The 21,437-nt window shown below is 41.7% G+C and overlaps 1 protein-coding gene across 3 annotated transcripts in view; it reads left to right on the plus strand.

Annotated features, from left to right (window-relative positions):
- The first annotated feature begins 6,955 nt into the window (after positions 1-6,955).
- BRD7 (bromodomain containing 7) overlaps positions 6,956-21,437 on the plus strand; it is a 39,451-nt gene continuing 24,969 nt past the window's right edge. For 2 of the 3 annotated variants that reach the window (XM_043437661.1, XM_043437663.1), the window contains exons 1-4: positions 6,957-7,260; positions 7,690-7,898; positions 20,396-20,525; positions 20,833-20,890. In XM_043437661.1, the coding sequence (XP_043293596.1) occupies positions 7,212-7,260; positions 7,690-7,898; positions 20,396-20,525; positions 20,833-20,890 (446 nt within the window). In that variant the 5' untranslated portion in view covers positions 6,957-7,211. Of the gene's footprint in view, positions 7,261-7,689; positions 7,899-20,395; positions 20,526-20,832; positions 20,891-21,437 lie in introns of all 3 variants that reach the window. The other variant, XM_043437664.1, reaches the window with a different exon arrangement.

The raw sequence follows: 21,437 nt of genomic DNA on the forward strand, positions 1-21,437 counted from the left end.
TTCACATTTCACTCAGTCATGTCCGACTCTTGTGACCCCCTGGACTGCAGCATGCTAGGCTTCCCTGTTCCATCACCAACTCCCAGAGCTTATTCAAACTTATGTCCATCAAGTTGGTGATACCATCCAACCATCTCATCCTCTGTCGTCCCCTTCCCCTTCCGCCTTCCATCTTTCCCAGCATCAGGGTCTTTTCCAATGAGTCAGTTCTTTGCATCAGGTGGCCAAAGTATTGGTGTTTCAGCTTCAGCATCAGTCCTTCCAATGAACATTCAGGATTGATTTCCTTTAGGATGGACTGGTTTGATCTCCTTGCTGTCCAAGGGACTCTCAAAAGTCTTCTCCAACACCCAGTTCAAAAGCATGATCAAAAAAATCAATTCTTCGGCACTCAGCTTTCTTTATGGCCCAACTCTCACATCCATACACAACTACTGGAAAAACCATAGCTTTGACTAGATGGACCTTTGTTGGCAAAGTAATGACTCTGTTTTTTAATATGCTAAGTTGGTCATAACTTTTCTTCCAAGGAGCAAGCATCTTTTAATTTCATGGCTGCAGTCATCATCTGCAGTGATTTTGGAGCCCCCCAAAATAAAGTCTGTCACTGTTTCCATTGCTTCCTCATCTATTTGCCATGAAATGATGGGACCAGATGCCATGATCTTAGTTTTCTGGGATATTTTATTCTCAGTCACAAAAAGGAACAAAATTGTGACATTTACAGAAACCAAGAGGTTGTCATACAGAGTGAAGTGAGTCAGAAAAATAAATATCACATACTAACACACACACACACATATGAAAATGGTATAAAATGGTTTAGATTATCTTATTAGCAAATAAGAAATAGAGACACAGAAGTATAGAAAAAAACATGGACACCAAGGTGGAAAGGGAAGATGGGATGAACTGGGAGATTGGGATCGACATATACACTATTGATACCATGTATAAAATAGATAACTATAGCTACTGTATAGCTCAGGGAACTCTACTCAACACTCTGTGGTGAACTAAATGGGAAGGAAAGCCAAAAAAGAAGGGCTATAAATAAACATAGAGCGGATTCACTTTGTTGTGCAGCAGAAACTGACACAGCATTGCAAGGCAACTAGACACCAACAAAAACTAATACATAAACGAGGATCACAGGACATTTTAAAGTTCATATCAGCAGCTGACATTTACTGAGCACTTACTCTACTCCAGGCCTTACTCTTGGTGTCTTTCACCCCGACTCCCACCCAATAGCTATGGGACACAGGTGACCCCTGTCTGGTTCTGATGCTGCTCCTGTGAGACACACACACTATATCCTCCTCTGGGTGTTGCAGGGAAGACACGGAGGAAGGATCTGGATGGGTGACGGGTGCACAGCCGATGCTCAACAAGTGTCACAGCCATGATTCACGCCCAAAGCATCAAGGGCTGTGTGCTCTCAGGATCTGGTGAAATGTATCAGGCAGATCCACCGTGGAAAGAGAAGCCACCCACCCTGCCTCCATGATGGAGCCACAGCAAAGCAGACTGCAAGGGAGGTGACAGAGGCCCACAGACGGAGGAAGGTACTGGGTGGGACTAAGCAAGGTACAGAGCCAGCCTTGTCCTCTCCTAAGATCGGCCACCTCCTCTGCCACCAAGAAGGATGCACAAGAGAGAAGCTCCCTGTCCTTATGAAGGGCAACTGGCTACTGCCAAGAAGCCTCCCCTTAGGTCAGAACCATGATGCTACACAAATCCCGACATTCGGCCAAGAGAGAGCTAGGCCATCAAGTTGAGCAGTCATCTTTTACTGGTCCAGTTCCCCTGGCTCCGTAAACAGTAAAACTATTTCCTTTCTTTAACTTACCTTCTGGGGCTTCCCTGGAGGTCCAGTGGTTTAGGAATCCACCTGTCAATACAGGGGACACAGGTTCGATCCCTGGTCTGGGAGGATCTCACATGCTGCTGGACAACTAAGCCTGTGCACCACAACTAGAGCTGGAAGTCTAGCGCCTGCATGCTGCAACTACTGAAGCCCATGAGCCTAGAGCCTGTGCTCTGTAACAAGAGAAGCCAATGCAGTGGGAAGCCCCCCAGTGAGGACCACAGCTAGAGTGTAGCCCCCGCTCACGGCAACTAGAGAAAGCCTGCATCCAGCAATGAAGACCCATCATGGCCAAACAATAAATAAATAAATGACTCACTTTCTGTTCCTCTTCAAGGCACAAACATCCATTTCTACATGTTTATGTGAGCACATGGGTCCTCTTCGGGAATTTGCTTTTATCTAACGGTATTCCAAACATGAAGGAAGGGACTTCAGAAATTATCCGACCCCCTTTTTGAAGAGCATTGTGACCTAATGGTTAGAATGTGGGGTTTGGAGGTAGGCAGACAAGGATTCAGATCCCAGACAGGCAAGGTGTGTACTCATAGATAAACCACTTGACTTCTCAACTCATCGGTTTCCTCACCTGTGGGACAGGGATAAGAATGTTTCTCTTGGGACTTCCCTGGCAGTCCAGTGGTTAAGACTCCATGCCTCTAAAGCTGGGGGTGCAGGTTCAATCCCTGATTAGGGAACTAAGATTCCACATGACCCATGGCACTGCCAAAAAAAAATTCAATATCAAAAATAAAGACATGTCTCAATAAAATTATATAGAGTGCTCCTCTCATCTGGCTAGAAGAGGATAAAAGGGGATAGGCAGCATAGGCAACACTCCAGCCAATTCCTATTCCCAGGCAATTGCTCAATTTCTGTCATTTTGGTCCTTCTGATTGAGACATGTAGTAGGCTCAGAAAGTTTCCCTGTTTGGGATAATATTTGTATGAGCTTTTTATTGCTATACAACAAGCTGCTCTAAAACTTTGTGGTTCATGTAAACATATGTTAATTGTCTCACAGTTTCTGTGGGTCAGGAGTCGGAGCGCAGCTTCCCTGGGTCTTCTGCTTTGGAGTCTCTCCAAGGCTGAGTTAGAGGGTGAGGCAGGGCTGAGGTCTCATTTGAATGTTCTGCTGAGGAAGGATTCACTTTGAAGCTCAGCGAGTTGTTGGCAGGACTGATGTCTCATGGGCTGCAGGACTGATGGCCTCAGTGCTTGTTGGGTGTTGGTTAGAGGTTTCCCTTCATTCCTTGCATATGAGCCTCTTCAACTGTACAGCTTGCTTCACCAAAGCATGCAAGCCAAGAAGACAACAGAGTTGGCTAATAAGATGAAAGACCTGACCTTCTGGGACTGAATCACAGAAGTGACATCTTATCACTTTGGCCACATTCTACAGTCAAAATTAAGTCTCTGGGCCAGTCCTCACTCAGCTGAAGGATGTGACAACCAGGAGACAGGAGTCTTTAGCTCAGGCAGACTGTAAAATGGTTTCGTTCAACTAGAATTTTCTGGTGACTTTTATGTGCCAGGTATTGTCCTTGAGCTGGGAATAAAAAAGTAGATGAGCTGGGGTTTCTATCTCCCAGGAATTTTTCTCTTCAAGGTATTTTCTGCTGTAAGTTCTCACCCATTTTTCCCTGCTGTGAAGACTTTGGGACCTAGGTAAGATCTTTGTTGAGGGAAGGAAGGAAATTACAAACTCCTTAATGAAGACGAGGTAACCAGACCTTTTCCCTCCATCAAAGGGTGCTCAGAGGGAAGACACGTGCACAAAGGGTGAGCTGGTTCTGAGGGGCATTTGCAGACCAGTGGTCACTGTGTTGACTACTGTGGACACAAAGGTCCTGTGCTCCCCTGGTTCAAACCCCGCCTGGGGGAGCACACCAGATGATGAGGAGAAGGCAGGTAAGCTCACAGGTTCAGCCTGGAGGGAGGCCAGATCCACTCCACAGCAGAGGCCAGATCCATAGGTGCAGTTGGCATAGCAGTTCTCCTTAAAACAAAAAGAGTTATAGCTTTGAAAAGGTTGAAAAGCTGCACCAAAACTTTGCATCCAGTCCCATCACTTCATGGCAAATAAATGAGGAAACAATGGAAAAAGTGACAGACTTTATCTTCTTGGGCTCCAAAATCACTGCAGATGGTAATTGCAGTCATGAAATTAAAGATGTTTGCTCCTCGGAAGAAAAGCTATAACAAATCTAGACAACATATTAAAAAGCAGAGACATTACTTTGCCGACAAAGGTCTATCTAGTCAAAGCTATGGTTTTTTCAGTAGTCATGTATGGATGTGAGAGTTGAATCATAAGAATTGATGCTTTTGAACTGTAGTGTTGGAGAAGACTCTTGAGAGTCCCTTGGACTGCAAGGAGATCAAACCAGGCAATCCTAAAGGAAATCAGTCCTGAATATTCATTGCAAGGACTGATGCCGAAGCTGAAGCTCCAATACTTTGGCCACCTGACGTGAAGAAATGACTCATTTGCAAAGACCTTGATGCTGGGAAAGATTGAAGGCAGGAAGAGAAGGGGACAACAGAGAATGAGATGATTGGATGGCATCACCAACTCAATGGACATGAGTTTGAGCAGGCTCCAGGAGTTGGTGATGGTCAGGGAAGCATGCTGCAGTCCACAGGGTTGCAAAGAGTCGAAAATGACTGGGTGACTGAACTGAACTGAACTGAAGCTTTGCTCTACACTAGGGGGCATTGGTGGCTTGATTTCAGAGCAGCAGAGGTTCCCTTCTCCAACATGACCCCTTTCCTCCACTCTGAATTCCATCTCAGAGAGGCAGAGTGGATTGTTACAAGGAGGGAACAGATACAAACTTCTATCCTTTGTAAAAAATCAGTTCCCCTCCTCTAAAGGAACTTCAGCTTCCATGACTAACCACTGGACTCTAATGGGGACTGCCAGTCACAGACTCTAACTCCTCTTGGCCATAGGGATGGACTTGGTATCCAAGCTGGATCAATCTCCCAACCCTTTGCCTATAAAACATGTGACCCAAGCCAAGCCTATCAGAGACCTTCCCTGGAATTTTTTCCTGGATGAGGCTGACAGGGAAGAGACCCTTTTCCCAATCGGTCAGGATACAGTGTGAGGCGAGCAGAAGTAACTCCATGGCAGGCAGCTTAGATGAGGAGTAGGCCTTCCTACTTCTGGGTGGTAAGATTATCAGGCCACCTGGATACAACCAATCAGCATTCGCTTAACACTGACCGCTGTTTGCCAATTAGGAAATTAGGAACGGGGCGGAAACCCCCGGGAAAGTCCCGCGCGTGCGAAAGTTTTGACCAATGAAATTGCTTTGCAAACTTGTAACCAATCCGCTTAAACCAACTACCAATGGCGTGTGCTCACCCTATAAATTTGTGTAACAGCTTGGGCTCGGGGCTCTCTGACCCCGCACCAGTGCGTTGGATGCGGCAGGAGCCCTGACTCGAGTCAGCAATAAACTTCCCTTTTGGCGAGTTGCATTGTCTTGGAGGCCTTCTCTCTTCCGGCTCAGGGATTCGGACATCGGGCATAACAACAGCTGCTGGAAACCATGTTTTCAGTCATGTAAGAAAAGAAAATGGAGCCCAACACAGAAGGATGAGACAAAGAAAGAAAGCATCAAATCCCTGGCTCCTATCTTTCTTTGGGGAAGCTTTACTCCTCCCTTCCTGGACATGTGATCCACTAATCTTTTTATTCACCTGAAATAATTCAAACTGGGTTTCTATCATTCTCTGACCACAGGACCCTAAATTACAAGTCTACCACTTAACCACTGCAGTTCAAGTGAAAGCTACACATCTTCCCGGGAGAAGTGATCCAGAGGTCCAAACTCTTAAGTATAAATGACTGATGTCAGTTCCTTTCTTGTGAGTATAGATTTATCTGGAAACACACAGTGCACTGTAAGCCTAAACGTAGAGACAGTCAAGACCCCCTTCATCATATTCAGAGTAAAAAGAGGTTATGATTCAGATCAAGAAAACCTGGATTTGAAGCCTGGCTCTACCAGTAAGTGGCAACTTACTTCATTTCTCTGGGCATCCATTTCCTCATCTGTAAAATGGGAATATATTTCTCCCTTTCTACCTTACAAGGTTGTCATGTCAAAAAATATCAACATTATTTTGTCTCTCTGCAGCCACCATCCCTGGATGTGGTCTCTTGAACACATCTTAATATTTTATTCAGGTAAGTGCCAATGAACAAAATTGTGAATAACTCATCTCACCAGTAGGGTTCAGCATCTAAGGATAAAGTCAAGGAGAAGCAGGGCTTTAAGCAGGAAAGAGGAGTGGACCTCCATCAACAGAGCGATAGTGTTAGTCTGGACCTCTGCTTCGTGGGGATCCAGATTATTTTCATCATTTTTTCAATCTAATTTCTAAATTTTATTTCTTTTCATTTCAAAAAATAATAAATATGCAAGTGAGAAAATTTTCAAAAAATACAGAGAAGCATAAAACTAAACCAATCAACTCCAGTCTCAGTCCTAGTCTCCTGAGATAACCACTATTAACCGTTCTTGTGTATCCATCACAGCCTTTTTATTCAGATGCCAACGTTTATTTCTATAAATGCATCTTACTGAATACACTCTGCTCCATACTTTGTTGGTATTGTTTTAATTAAGGTCTTGAAGGTCTTTACATATCATTATATAAGTTTGTTTTGTTCTGTTTTAGAGATTAGAATCCTTCCGCTACCAATGTTCTGGGTTTCCTGGGTCTGGCGTCCAGCACAGGATTCAACAAATGTTAAAATGAAGACAGACGCTAGGGAAAGCGGGAGAGAAGGGAGGAGTCAGAAAGGAAGTAAGGTGATAAAAAGATAAGAAAAAGGATGAAAGGAAGAAGGGGCAAGGAGGAGGGAGAAAGGGTAGGAATCAAGGCAGGAAAGAAAGAGAGGCAGACAGAAAAAAGGGAATTTCAGAGCGGTGGACCCCGCCCTGGCCCCACCCACGAGCCGGACTCCGCCCCCGAGCCGACTCCGCCCCCAGGCCTCAGGCTGCAGTGCCACCTCCAGCCGCCAGGGGCCGCCACGCCCATCCGACCACTCTCTGCGCGCGCGGCAGGCCCTCTCTCCCGCTTCCGCGCCGGCCACTCGCCAACCTGCCGCCGCTCTCCGGCTCCGGCTGGGTCTCGCGCGCTCGGGCGCGGCTGGGTCTATTCGTGAGGGGCCTCGCGCCGCTCGGCGCACGCCGTCCCCCTGCCTCGCGGCGCGGGGTCTCGCGGGCCCCGCTCCCGCCCTCCGCTCGCCTGGCCCGGACCGGAAGCGGCGCCGCACGGCCTGGGCCTGGCGCGGGGGGCGGGCACCGGGGCCCGATCGGACATGGGCAAGAAGCACAAAAAGCATAAGTCGGACAAACACCTCTACGAGGGTGAGGAGTGGGCCACGGTGGGGGGCGGCGAGCCCATGGCCGCTCGGTGGAGTTTTCGTGCCTTCGAGACAACTCTCCAGCTTCCGAGGCGGGCCGGGGGTCGCACCTCCGGCGGGCAGGCCTGGACCCGCGAAGGGGGCGCGGCCCGCCTGAGCCGCGCCAGACCCCCCAGGTGGGGGCGGCGTTCGAACCCGGGACGTCCGTCCGGGGCGGGACTCCGGTTGGGAGGTGTGAGGCGGTCCCGAGAGGCCCGGGAGCGTTCGGGGCGTCCACTTGGCGAGTGTCCGTCATTCAACAGGTGCGCCGAGGGGCGCCCACTGCGTGCCATTGGCCGCCTCAGACTGACTCTCCCTACCCAGTTTTACTCTGCGTTTTGGATACTGCCCGGCGAGGCTTTCCTTTAATCGAGACCCTTTCCTTTCGTTTAAGAGTATGTAGAGAAGCCCCTGAAGCTGGTCCTCAAAGTGGGAGGGAACGAAGTTACCGAGCTCTCCACGGGCAGCTCTGGGCACGACTCCAGCCTCTTTGAAGACAAAAACGATCATGACAAACACAAAGAGAGAAAGCGGAAAAAGAGAAAGAAAGGAGAGAAGCAGATTCCAGGGGAAGAAAAAGGGAGAAAACGGAGACGTGTAAAGGTAAAGGGTCGTTGTGTTGCTTCAGCTTTGAAGGTGGTACCACTTTCTGAGCGTTGCCGTCTACCCCTGCCAACCTCACTTTATTTTGTGTCCAATGAGATGCTGAAACGCCTGTAAAATCGGGCTGACTTTGAGGAAGAGCAGGGCAGAATAGAAACATCAGTCATCTATGAGTTTCAACAGCTCTTTAATTATGTTCTTAGTTGTACTCACACATCAGGTGAGTGAACAGCGAAGTCCTCATTTTCAGGAGCTGCTTCAAAGAGTGGTTTTTCCATCTAGGAAAGGTAGAAGTCATGCCCTAGCAAAGATCAGTTTTCGAGGTTTTGGGGAAACAGTCATTTCAAAAGTAACTGTGTTGTCACAGAGCACCAGATTTGAGCCCCCTGCATCATACAGCAAATTCCCACTGGCTGTCTAATTTTACATATGGTAATGTAAATGTTTCAGTGCTGCTCTCTTAATTCGCACCACCCTTTTCTTCCCACCTCTGGGAGCTGGGAGGGGGGTTCAAGAGGGAATATATGTATACCTATGGCTGATTGATGTTGATACATGGCAGAAACCAATAGAATATTATAGTTAACCTCCAATTAATTTGTAGTTAACCTCCAATTGAAAATAAATTTAAATTTTTTAAAAAAGTAAATGGGATTTATTGGGATTCAGATTTTGTTCTGAAATACTGTAATGCCAAATACATAATGAATGACTTTCATCTTTTAAGACAAAGTCTGAGTCTGTTGAAGAGATAATTTGATCAGAAACCTTCAAGGGATATGACAGCAGTAATAAAAATAAGCATTTTGTTAACCACTTGCAGTTACTAGAAAGGAAAAAAGAAGGTGGCTGCCATCCCTGTTTGTCATCTGGGTGAAATTAGTAATAATAAACTTTCCTTCCAAGGATGATCACATATGTACCTGGAATTGTCCTAGACTACTTTTTCACTTCCCAAATTTAACCTGTCACCAAGTAACTTATTGAATCATTTACTGGAACTTGAAGCTAAATTTCTGTAGGCTTATTTTTATAATTTTTTTATTTTTATATATACAACAGAAATGTTCTAGACCATGTGATTAAACACATTGTTAAGTCCCTAAATCGTAGTCTCTTTTTGGAATTTCCTATTTATGTCTTTCTGCCCCAGTGTTTATTGCCTTTTGTCTAGGCTGTGACTAAACATAGAACTGTCAAATGTTTTTTCCCCTAAATTGTAAAAGCCATGATTTTTTTAATTCAAGTGATACAGAAGTGAACAAGAAGGAGGAGAGAAAAAGTTTTCCTCACTCAGGTATCTCATTTAGTCTTTCTCTCAAGAAGTAACCAGTTTTGTTGTGGGGGGATTGTTTTTTAATTATTTATTATTACAGGATAAAGTAGTTTATGAGCATAGTTTTAAAAAGTCAAGAGTACTATTAATACATTTAAACATAAAAGTAAACTCCTGTTCCATCCTTCCCAAACTTTTTAGTTTTTTCTTTGGATATTGATCTCCATTTCTAAATGTTGGTTTATGTTGCCGTTTACTGATTTTATTTGTACATCTTTTATTGACATCATGTTACTGAAGATGAGAATTTAAATTAATGTCCTTATATAACTCCATGCCTCCAGTTTCCCTTCCTGCATTCTCCCACTGTAAATACATCTCAGTTCTTAGTAAATTCAATATTCAGTGTTCATTTCTAATCATCGTTTATTGGAGACAAATGTAATATACATGTACAGGTCTGATATTGACCAGTTGGCTAATTGCTTCCATTTGTTTGGTGGTTGTGTACTCATTCTTCAAGCTCTTAACAGATTTGTAAAAGCCGCCTGGTTTCTTCTGTTTTTCACATGGGCAAGCCCGTCCCTTTTTTTTTTTTTTTTGGAAACATCTGTCTTGCATCCATCTATCTCTGTCACTACCTGCTCTAACCTGGATTAGTTGATTGGACCTGCTCTGCCTGCTTTTGGATCCCATATCTTTCTCTTGATTTACTCCTTTGTTGTGGTGAAGTCTTAACTCTACAAACCCCCTAAGAAAGCATTCATAGGAGGTAGATTTTTGTAAGTCCTTATGTGTTTGAAAAATTTTATTGTACTCTCATATACTCTCCTCATACACATTAATGGTTTGACTCAGCATGGAACTCCAAATTGGAAGTTATTTTCTCCCAGAATTTTGAAAGCATTGCTTGTTGTTTTCTAGCTTCCAGATTTGCTGCTGAGAAGTCTGTTTCCTTCTGATTTTTAGTTCTTTGAACATGGCTAGTATGTGCTCTCTCAAAACGTTTAGAATCTTTCCATTATCTTCAGTGCTCTGTTGCTTTCAGTTCCGAGATGTTTGCTTGAAGTATTTCTATGATAATTTCCTTTCCTCCATTCTCTCTTCTCTCTTTCCAGAGCCCCTGCTATTAGATGTCGGACTCCTCGACTGGTTCTCTAATTTTCTTGTGTTTTTTTTTTTTCTCCTCTGTTTTTTTTATCTTCCTTCAAAGACAGTTCCTGAACTTTGTCTTCTGGCTCTGGTCTTGAATTTTATTTCAGATCTTGTATTTTGAGTTTCCAAGAACTTTTTTATATTCTCTAACCGTCCTTGTTTTAATAGCATCCTGTTCTTTTTACATGGGGTATCTTTTATTTCTCTGAGATACAAATTGATGGGGGTTTTTTGGTATTTTTCTTTAAAGTTTTCTTTTTCTTCTTGCATTGTCTCTATTTTCCCCTCAAGTTTCTTCCGTTTATTTATTCCATCTCTTCCTTTAGCGTCAGAAGCATCATTTGGTTATCTCTTAGGCCTTTGTAATCTATTTTTTATTTAAATGTGAAGCACAGAAAGGCAGATTACATGCTTTGTGCCTAGACAGAGTTTGTCAGCTGATGGACTTCACTGTGGGCATCACTAACAGGGACCTGATCGCTTTGATCAGGAACCACCAAAGTTTTACCCTTTCCCAGGTTTCTGGGGTTAGAACTTTTCTCACAGGTGTCTCCTTCCTTGCCGGCAGGAGGTATCTTGTTTGCTCTCATCTGGAGACTCCTCCACTTGCCTTTCGTCTCCCGAATGTGTTGGCATCTTTTATCCACTGTGGTCTCCTCTACTCTTTCTTCCCACCACCATCTCATTTAACTGGAAGTTGAGGTAACTCCTTTTAACCACTTCTGGTTTTAGTTCTGGCAGTTAGTCTACTGTTATGCCAGCTAATATAGTTTTCATTTCTTGTTTTATCAGTTATCTCATCTTTTTATTAAATACACTGAATTTGATTATATTGCTGTACCATATTTTATTTTATATAACTTAAATGTTACAGGTAATGGTGCAGTGAACCTCACTGGTCACATCTCTTTGTATCCTTTTATAAGGATATCTTCAAGATAGGTTCCTGCAAGTCTCTCCCTCTGCCCTGTCTTGACTGTGGCTTTGAGTGTCATTAGCCACCTATATCTTTTTATTTCATTGCAAACTAAGATGCTTTTGTATCCACCATTTCATTTGGACATAATACCCTGCAGAGTAGGGCAGGTAGGTTAATGATTTCCACTGTGAAAGTGAAAAGTGAAAGTTGCTCAGTCATGTCTGATTCTTTGCGACCTCATGGACTATTCAGTCCATGGAATTCTCCAGGCCAGGATACTGGAGTGGGTAGCCTTTCCTTCTCCAGAGGGTCTTTCCAACCCAGGGATCGAACCCAGGTCTCCCACATTGCAGGCGGATTCTTTACCAGTTGAGACACAAGGGAAGCCCAAGAATACTGGAGTGGGTAGCCTATCCCTTCTCCAGGGGATCTTCCCAACCCAGGAATCGAACCAGGGTCTCTTGCATTGCAGACAGATTCTTTACCAACTGAGCTATGAGGGAAGCACTGTATAAAAGGTAAAGTGGAAACTGAAAGAAGTGAAGTGAATTTGCCCAGGTTCCACTTTCCCAGGACTCAGGGGGAACCATGAGACATTTCTGGGGTGTCACTGATTCTGTAGAGGCCTTTTGGGTTATCCTTTTTTTCAAACTGACTGGGGAGGAGAGTGGGACACTTCAGAAGAACACCTCTCTCCAGGCTGTGCTCTGGATCTCCAGGGAGTTTTAGTAACAGCAGCTGCCCCTGGTCTTTTCTTGGGGAAGGTCAGCTTTGTGACACCTGTGGGCCTGAAAGGGGCTAGAGTATATGTGGTTCTGAGGAACTGGTGACTCTCCTGTCAGTTCCATATAGCAGGAAGGAGGAAGGGCAGAAGAAAAGAATAAAACATGAGAGGTAAGAAAGCCTTCCTCCATAAACAATACAAAGAAATAGAGGAAGACACTAGAATGAGAAAGACTAGAGATCTCTTCAAGGAAACTATAGATACTAAGGGAACAGTTCATGCAAAGATGGGCACAATAAAGGGTAGGAACAGTATGGACCTAACAGAAGCAGAAGATACTAAGAAAAGGTGGCAAGAATACACAGAAGAACTGTACAAAAAAGATGCTAATGACCCAGATAATCACGATGACGTGATCACTCACCTAGAGCCAGAATACTTGGAGTGCGAAGTCCCATGGGCCTTAGGAAGCATCACTACAAACAAAGCTAGTGGAAGTGATGGAATTCCAGCCGAGCTATTTTCAAATCCTAGAAGATGATGCTGTTAAAGTGCTACACTTAATATACCAGCAGATTTGAAAAACTGTGGTGGCCACGGGACTGGAAAAGGTCAGTTTTCATTCCAATCCTAAAGAAGGGCAGTGCCAAAAAATGTTCAAACTACCACACAGTTGCACTCATTTCACATGCTAGCAAAGTTGTGCTCAAAATTCTCCAAGCTAGGCTTCAACAGTACGTGACCAAGAACTTCCAGATGTTCAAGCTGGATTTAGAAACGGCAGAGGAACCAGAGATCAAATTGCCAGCATCCTTTGGATCATAGAAAAAGCAAGATATTCCAGAAGAACATGTGCTTCATTGACTACGCTAAAGCCTTTGACTTAGTGGATCACAACAAACTGGAAAATTTTTCAAGATATGGGAATTCCAGATCACCTTACCTGCCTCCTGTGAAACCTGTATACACGTCAAGAAGCAGCAATTAGAACCACACATGGAACAGTTGACTGGTTCCAAGTTGGGAAAGGAGTACATCGAGGCTGTATATCATCACCCTGCTTATTTAACTTACATTCAGAGTACATCATGTGAAATGCCAGACTGGATGAAGCACAAGCTGGAATCAGGATTGCTGGGAGAAATAGCAATAACCTCATATGTGAAGTTGATACCACCCTTATGGCAGAAAGAGAAGAGGAACTAAAGAGCCTCTTGATGAAGGCGAAAGAGGAGAGGGAAAAAGTTGGCTTAAAACTCAACATTCAGAAAACTGAGATCATGGCATCTGGTCCCATCACTTCATGGCAAATAGATGAGGAAATAATGGAAACAGTGAGAGACTTTATTTTCTTGGGCTCCAAATTCACTGCAGATGGTGACTGAAGCCATGAAATTAAAGGATACTTGCTCCTTGGAAGAAAAGCTGTGACAGCATATTAAAAAGCAGAGACATTACTTTGCCAACAAAGTAGTCTAGTCAAAGCTCTGGTTTTTCCAGTGGTCATGTATGCATGTGAGAGTTGGACCATAAAGAAAGCTGAGTGCCGAAGAATTGATGCCTTTGAACTGTGGTGTTGGAGAAGACTCTGGAGAGTCCATTGGACTGCAGGGAGATCCAACCGGTCAATCCTAAAGGAAATCAATCCTGAATATTTATTAGAAGGACTGATGCTAAAGCTGAAGCTCCAGTATTTTGGCCACCTGATGTGTAGAGTCAACTCATTAGAAGAGACGCTGATGCTGGGAAAGACTGAGGGCAGGAGGAGAAGAGGAGACAGGACGAGATGGTTGGATGGCATCACCAACTCAATGGGCATGAGTTTGAGCAAACTCAGGAGATGGTGAAGAACAGGGAACCCTGGTGTGCTGCAGTCACGAAGAGTCAGACACAAATGAGCGACGGAACAACAGAAACAACCAGCACACAGGCCATTATTCACAATGCTAGAGTTAAGTAAAACTTATTTTTTTATTGATGTAACAGTTCATAACATATCAGTTTCATGGGTCCAGCATTATGTTTTGTCTTTTGTGTACACTGTAGCATGCTCACCACCGAAGTTTAGTTTCTATCCATTACAATACAGTTGATTCATTTTATCCCTTTCACCCTCCTTCATATTCCCCTCTGGTAACCACTGCTCTATGCTTTGTGTCTATGTGTTTGGGTTGTTTGGTTTGGTTTGGTTTGTTCATTTATTTTGTTTTCTTTTTTGTTTTTTATGTTCTACATATGAGTGAAATCATAACAGTATTTGGCTTTCTCTGTCAGACTTATTTCACTTTAGCATAATGCCCTCAAGGTCTATCGATGTTGATGCAAATGGCAAGATTTCAACTTTTTTTATGCCCAAGTAATATTTCATTTCAATGTGGCATTTTCTTTCCACTCATCCATTGATAAGCACTCAGTTTGTTTCCATATTTTAGCTATTATAAATAATGCTGCAGTGAACATAGGCTTACATACATCTTTTTGAATTAATGTAAATAAAACTTCTTGAAAATTTAAACTTATTCCTATACAGTAAATTCCTGTTTTATTAAGGTACTATACTGGGTCCCAGGAGACATATTCATGAAAACTGACTTTTGAGTGTTTATGCTCAGCATTGTTCTGAGTTCTTTACTGTTTTAATACTTCATAGCTTTATGGGGTAGGTACTGTTAGTATCTCATTTTGTTGCTGAGTTAACTGTAAAGTAGCTTTATTGCTCAAGAGGAGAAATGAATGACGGTAATTGTTGAAGAAAGTGAAAATTCTGTCAAAACATAATTCATTGACTTCTTTTGTGTGAATCTGCCACACCCAGGATCTCAGGGCTGCTATAGCTTATTCCAGTCAGCAGAAAATCCTCCCCACTTTACCCTGCTTGGCTGTTCTCTCCTAAGGTGATAACTCAGTCACACAGGATCTTCCAAGAGAAAAGGAGGACTCTTGATTAAGGACATAAGAGCAGTATTGGTCCTCTGATAGGATTTTTTGTTTATTCAGCAAATATCTGCCAAAAAACTGTTATACTGTATAATACTAGACTCAAATAATAAAGATAAAATACAGTTCCTACTCTATAGGACCTCAGAGTTAAGCTGGGGAATCAGACACAAAAAGATAAACTTCATGGCCTGGTAAATTCTAACAGAGGTGTGATTGAAGTGTTCTGGGAGTACAGAGGATGCTATTCCTCATTCTGCCTTGGGGACTATGGGAAGCATCTAAGAGTTAAACTGTGGGACAGATGATGTTTTCAGCGTAGGGCCGAAGATGAAGTGTAGCTTCAAAGTAATAAAAGTGATTTTTTCAGTTGAATTAAAAAGTCAACTGTTACAGCAAAGTTCTGAAATTGTTTTGCAATTTGCACTGGAAGCAGTATTTGGATATAGGTTTCCCTGGTGGATCAGACAGTAAGGAATCTGTCTTCATTGCAGGAGACCCAGGTTCGATCCCTGGGTCAGGAACATCCCCTGGAGAAGGATTGGCTGCTTACTCCAGTATTCTTGTCTGGAGAATTCCATGGACAGAGGAGCCTGGAGGGCTGTAGTTCACGGGGTCAAAAAGAATCGGACACGACTGGGCGACTAACATCAATACCTATGTATGTTGTTGTTGTTGTGAAAGTCTCAGTCGTGTATGACTCTTTGTGACCCCATGGACTGTTAACTTGCCAGGCTCCCCTGTCCATGGAATCCTCTAGGCAGTAATACTGGAGTGGGTTGCCATTCCCTTCTCCAGGGGATCTTCCTGACCCAGGGATTGAACCTGAGTCTCCTGCATTGCAGGCAGATTCTTTATCATCTGAACCACGAAGAAAGCCCAGATATCTAGACATCTTCTGAAAAGTGACCAATCTGAAGGATAATACCTAGAACTTCAGCTGGTAATTTTCATGCTTTCTTGTTCCTTCTTCATGCTATCTCTTATGGTTGATTAATTCTACAAATATGTGTTAGGCATTATTGAGGTTGGGGGTAGAGAGCTGAATAACACTTGAACCCGTCCCTCCCCACCAGGAGCTCCAGTGAAACAGGCAAGCGTGTCTATCTGTAATATAGTGCAATGAGCTAGTGTTAATAATATGAGCAAAGATTTACTTCAGAAGTATTAGAAATTAATAAAATAACATTGAGTCATGGATAAATAGGAATCCAGTTTGATATAAGTGCAGTGTGTTTGTAGTTACAGAAATAGCTGCTATTTCTCTCTTCTGCCTCAAACCTTCATACACACAGAATATTTACTCTTCTACCTCCACCCTGACTTCCACCCCCAACCTGGCTAAATTCTCTCCTTCAGATCTTAGCTCAAATGCTTCTTCCTCATAGAAGTTTTCCCACACTTCTCCAGTTCTAAATTAGACTCATCCAGCAGTTACTCTCTCCTTGAAATCTGTTTGCATTTTTTTTTACCAAGTTGTTTAATGTCTGCCTCATTTTACACTGTCGGCTTCCTAAGGGCAGGGCTGTGTGTGTTTATCCACCAGTGTGTGTCCGCAGAGTACAACGCCATTTATTTATTGAATGCATGAATGAATATTTACCATGTGTAGGCACTGTGCTAAAATTTCACATACACTTATTTAATCCTTAAAACAAGCTTCTAAGGTATATATTGCATATGTTATTGTGTCTATTTTTAACAACGAGGAAATTAGGCCCCTGCTCCACCTTAGGTAGTTACTCCGTGACCTCATAGCTAATAAGTGGCAAAGCCAGAATTTGAACCCATTTTATAAACTGTAATTATAAACCCTCCTACCTGAAGTTAAATGGCTTTAGTATTTTTGTTTAGTTTTCTCTGTGTAATTAGCAAAATACACTGTATCAACCAGAACTGTATTAACTTCTGGTTTTACATATCTTACTTTCAGTAAGTGACGTTAACAATTGGATTCTGTAGTATTTTGGAATCATGAAAAAGAAAATTGGAAGGTAGGAATCATCAGAGTGTTAGGTGGAGAAAGAAGTGTAGAGATCAAAGCCTCTTGTTTTATAGGTGAGACCGAGACTGAAGCAGTAGAAGAACTTGTTCAAGTTTACGTTCTAAATGAGAAGCTAAATCTCCTAACTTCTAATAACATGTTACAATATCTCCTTTCACTTTAGGTTAGTTTCCAAGTATATGTTATTTATATTCTTTTTCTCTTTTGGACTCTAGCCCAGAAGGCTATATTCTCTCACCATACCAAATAGTAAAGTGCTTACTGTAGACCAGGCTAACTAGATGAAGTTACCAGATAGGGGTCGTTCAGAAACATAATACCTTCCTTTGGTACTTTTTCAACTTTTCTGTTTCATGGTCATTTCGCCATCTCATAAACTCTGTAAGATAAATAAAAATCAACAGTTGAATCTCTATCTTGCAGCTGATAAAGAGGCCTAGTGAAAGTCAATGAGTGCCTAAGAAGGTCAAAGTGTGTTAAAGATGAAGCTAGAGCAAGAACTTGAGCCTCTAGACCATGTATCAGCAAACTAGAGCCAACACCACTTGATTTTGTAAATTAAGTTTATTAGAGCACAGCCACACCAATTGTGTTGTCTGTGGCTGCTTTTTTGCTACACTGGCAAAGGTTGATATTAATAGTTGTCACTGACAGTATGGACCACAAGGCCTAAATTATATGTTACCTGGCTGTTCACCAAGAAAGTTTGCCAATCCCTGCTCTACTTTTTGCACTATGGCCTTAGTTCTTTCCATCTAGGAGAGTGCTTAATTGCCTTTCAATCTGTCCATTTTCCACTGTTGACATTTAACAGGAAGAGATCTTGTCTCTGAGGTCTTTTTCCATTGAACAGATGTTCAAAACCTGCCAACCTACAAAAGATTAATGCCAGTTTTTCTGGGGAAAAAGATACAAAACTTCCCTAAGTCAAAAATTACTGCTCCAGAATATGTCATAGGGCCATAAAAAAAGACACCAGTCAACTTAATGGAAACTGACTTCAAGTGAACAGTAAGTATAGTTTATAACATTGCTCTCTGGAGCTTCAGCCAGTCATATTTTCTGTATTAGATGCTTTGGACTATAGAATGTGAAGCTCTGTATCACTGATGGTCCAAGTGTGATCCCTGCATGGGCAACAGCCACATAGCCTAGGAACTTGTTAGTAATGCAGACTCGCAGACTACACTAGACCCACTGGATTGGTAATTCTGGGGACAGGACCTAGTCACTAGCGTTCTAACAAGACTTTTGAATGATTCTGATGCACGCTGATGCTTGAGAACCTTCATGAGACTCAGAATTTGCATTTCTAGTAATTTCCCAGGTAGTGCTGAGGTTGCTAGTCTGGGAACCACACTTTGAGAACCACCACTCTGGATACTAGAATAAGAAATTAGGATGTAGACCAAGAAAATAAGATCCTATTGAGAATCTTGATTCTTGGGAGTGTAAAATAGATAGTTTGGGGCAATTTTACTCTAAAATTGAATTTTTAAGATGCAAAAAACAGGATTTTTTTTTAAAACTATTACCTGGATTCCAACCATTCAGCTTTAGCAAAACATAACATTTTGCTTTTTGCTTGGTTTTATGTTTTTTAAAGATATCAGAGTACAGACACCAGTGAAGCTTTCTGTGTTCCTCCCAGAACCCATTCCTCTTCCTCATTCCATAGAGAGAACTATGAATTTGGTGTGTATCCCATGTAAACTTGTTTTATAATTTTACTACTCCTGTGTATATTTGTAAAGCACACTTTATATATTTTCAAAACTTACATAGCTGATCTTGTAACAATTCTCAACTTTTTCCTCTAGAAATTGTTTCTAAACATAATACATGCTGATACAGTGTAACTTTAGCCTATTAATTTTACCTGCTATGTAAATACGCCATATTTTATTAATCTATTTCCTTTTAGTAGCATTTTCCTTTTCGTAAGTTCCTAATTTTTTACTGTTTCACAGAGTGCTGAAGTAAATAGGCTTGTGCATGTCTTCATGTACCGTTGTGAAAGGAAGTTTGTCTGGGGTATATGCCCAGGAGCAGAATCACTGAGAAGTAGGGTAAAAGGTTGTTGTGGGCTTCCCTGGTGGGTCATTGGTAAAGAATCCGCCTGCCAGTGCAGGAAACGCAGGTTCAATCCCAGGCTCGGGAAGATCCCCTGGAAAAGGAAATGGCAACCCACTCCAGTATTCTTGCCTGGGAAATCCCCATGGACAGAGGAGCCTGGTGGGCTGCAGTCCATGGGGTCACACAGAGTCAGACACGTCTAAAGCGATTTAGCACACACACATGCACTGCAAGGTATGAGAGCCCTATTTCTCCACATTTTTTTCAAAACAACATTTTCAGACATTTTAATTTTTACCACTCATAGAGATGTGAAATGCCTTCCAGTTTTTAAATTCATAATTCCCAGAGTTCCAGGGATCTTGAAGCTAGTTTTCCTGTTTCTTGACATTTCTAGGTGTTTTTTCTGGAGCTTACCTGTGATTTCCTTTACCCATTTTCTGTTGGGTTATTTGCCTTTTTATATGAACTTGTAGATGTGCTTTATGTAATCTTTGCTAATATTTTGATTTATTTGTGTTTCTCAGTCAGTAGCTAGTCTTTTAGTTTCATAGATAAGAAAATCTTTCCCTATTCTTAAGTCATAAAGATTCTTTTACTTTATGTCAAGTTTTAAAATTAATTTTTTAATATATCTAAAATTTACTTCTGCATGTGGTGTAAGGTCGAGCTCTGATCTCACACAGATAACCAGCTGTCCCAGCACTGCCCTTTGTCGTTGATTTACCGTGCCGCTCTGATCTATCACGACTTCTCTATGTGCACACGTCTGTCTCTGGTGCTCTGGTCTCTGTTTCATAGGTCTGTTTGTCCGTGTCAGACCCACATTGTCTTGTCACTTTGTACAGACTGATAGCACACATTTTATTGTGACCTTTTTCAAAACTGTTCTGACTGTACTGATGATTCACTCTTCAAGATAAATTATATGACTGACTTGTCAAATTTCATGGAAAATCCTGTCTTACAATTTTGATAGGCTTTGCATTTTATTTATAGATTACTTTGGAGCAAACTGACTATCTTTCACTTCATGAACATGGTATATCTCCTTTATTCAGGTCTTTCACAATGGCCTTTCAATAATGTTTCATAATTTTTCCTAAAAGGTAATTGGTCATCTTTTATTAGATTTTCTCCTGGTGTATTATTTTGCTTTTATGAATAGTATTATTTTTTTGATTAGTTAATTCTAGCATATAGAAGCACTTCCCCCCCCCCATTTATGAACATGGTATTCTCTTATTTCCCAGTAGATGGCAGTAAAATAACGTAACATAAAATAACAATAAGATTTCATTATTAATAAGCTTCGGTGTCATTTTTTTCCACTGAAATTAAATGCTTTATTTTAAAGGAATCAATTCTGAAGTATTTCTAAATTATCTCTTTTTGTTCCATTTAGGAGGATAAAAGAAAGCGAGACCGTGACCATGTGGATATTGAGGTAGAAAAAGACCTACAGTGTCAGGCCCCTGTACGATTAGACTTGCCTCCTGAGAAGCCTCTTGCAAGCTCTTTAGCCAAACAAGAAGGTTGGAATAACTCTGAATTAACTGTCCTGAATGAGGAAGCTTAAATTATTTTAAGGATGTTAGCCAGGGAAAGTTAAAAATTTAAAAGCTGTTAAGTTAAAATTTGTTTATATTTTCTTATATTACTGCTTAAGAACTTTAAGTTAATTTCTGTTTCAAACTTGTTGTTCTCTTACTTCAGCATATTTGAAAAATAAATGGAATTCCTATATGAGATAATTTAATGATGGGTATGAGATAAGTCATGTATAGAAAATAAACAATACAGAATCTTCTCTTTTAAAACGCTCTTTCTTCTTTGCTTTAGAAGTAGAACAGACACCTCTTCAGGAAGCTTTGAATCAACTGATGAGACAACTGCAGAGGTGAATTTTTTTTCCAGCATTTTTATAACATGGAAATTGAAATAGGAAATAGAGGATCCAAACCACTTCTTTTTATTATTATTATTTCAAATCACATTTTGTGGCCTGTATCCAAATGTACTTGATTTTAAAGTGGATGATAAATATTTTGCCTGGCAGTAGAAGTACTCCAAGAGGCTGACTTTTAGATGTTCTCATTTGGTTTGTTTTAACTGGCAGCTTGAAGAGTGTTATATAATCCTCTTAATGGCAGATTTTTCCTTAATCTAAAGTAACTTCTGATGTTAAAGCTTTAAACCGGGATTAAACAATACAGGTATTTCCATTTGCTAATAGATCAAAACACCTTCTATATGTCTGTGCTGCTTATCACTGCTGTGAGTGTTCACTAATTACCAAGTCTGGGAGAAGAAACAAAATACCATAAATAAGATTTGTAACCCTCTCTTAAATGCAGAAGTTTGTTCTAAAAATTATAGTATCTTGATAAAACCAATGTGAAGTTCTTAAAAGAGAAAAGAATAACTTGATCCTTATTAAAATATTT

The sequence above is a fragment of the Cervus canadensis genome, chromosome 18, assembly GCF_019320065.1.
Source record: "Cervus canadensis isolate Bull #8, Minnesota chromosome 18, ASM1932006v1, whole genome shotgun sequence".
Taxonomy (NCBI): domain Eukaryota; kingdom Metazoa; phylum Chordata; class Mammalia; order Artiodactyla; family Cervidae; genus Cervus; species Cervus canadensis.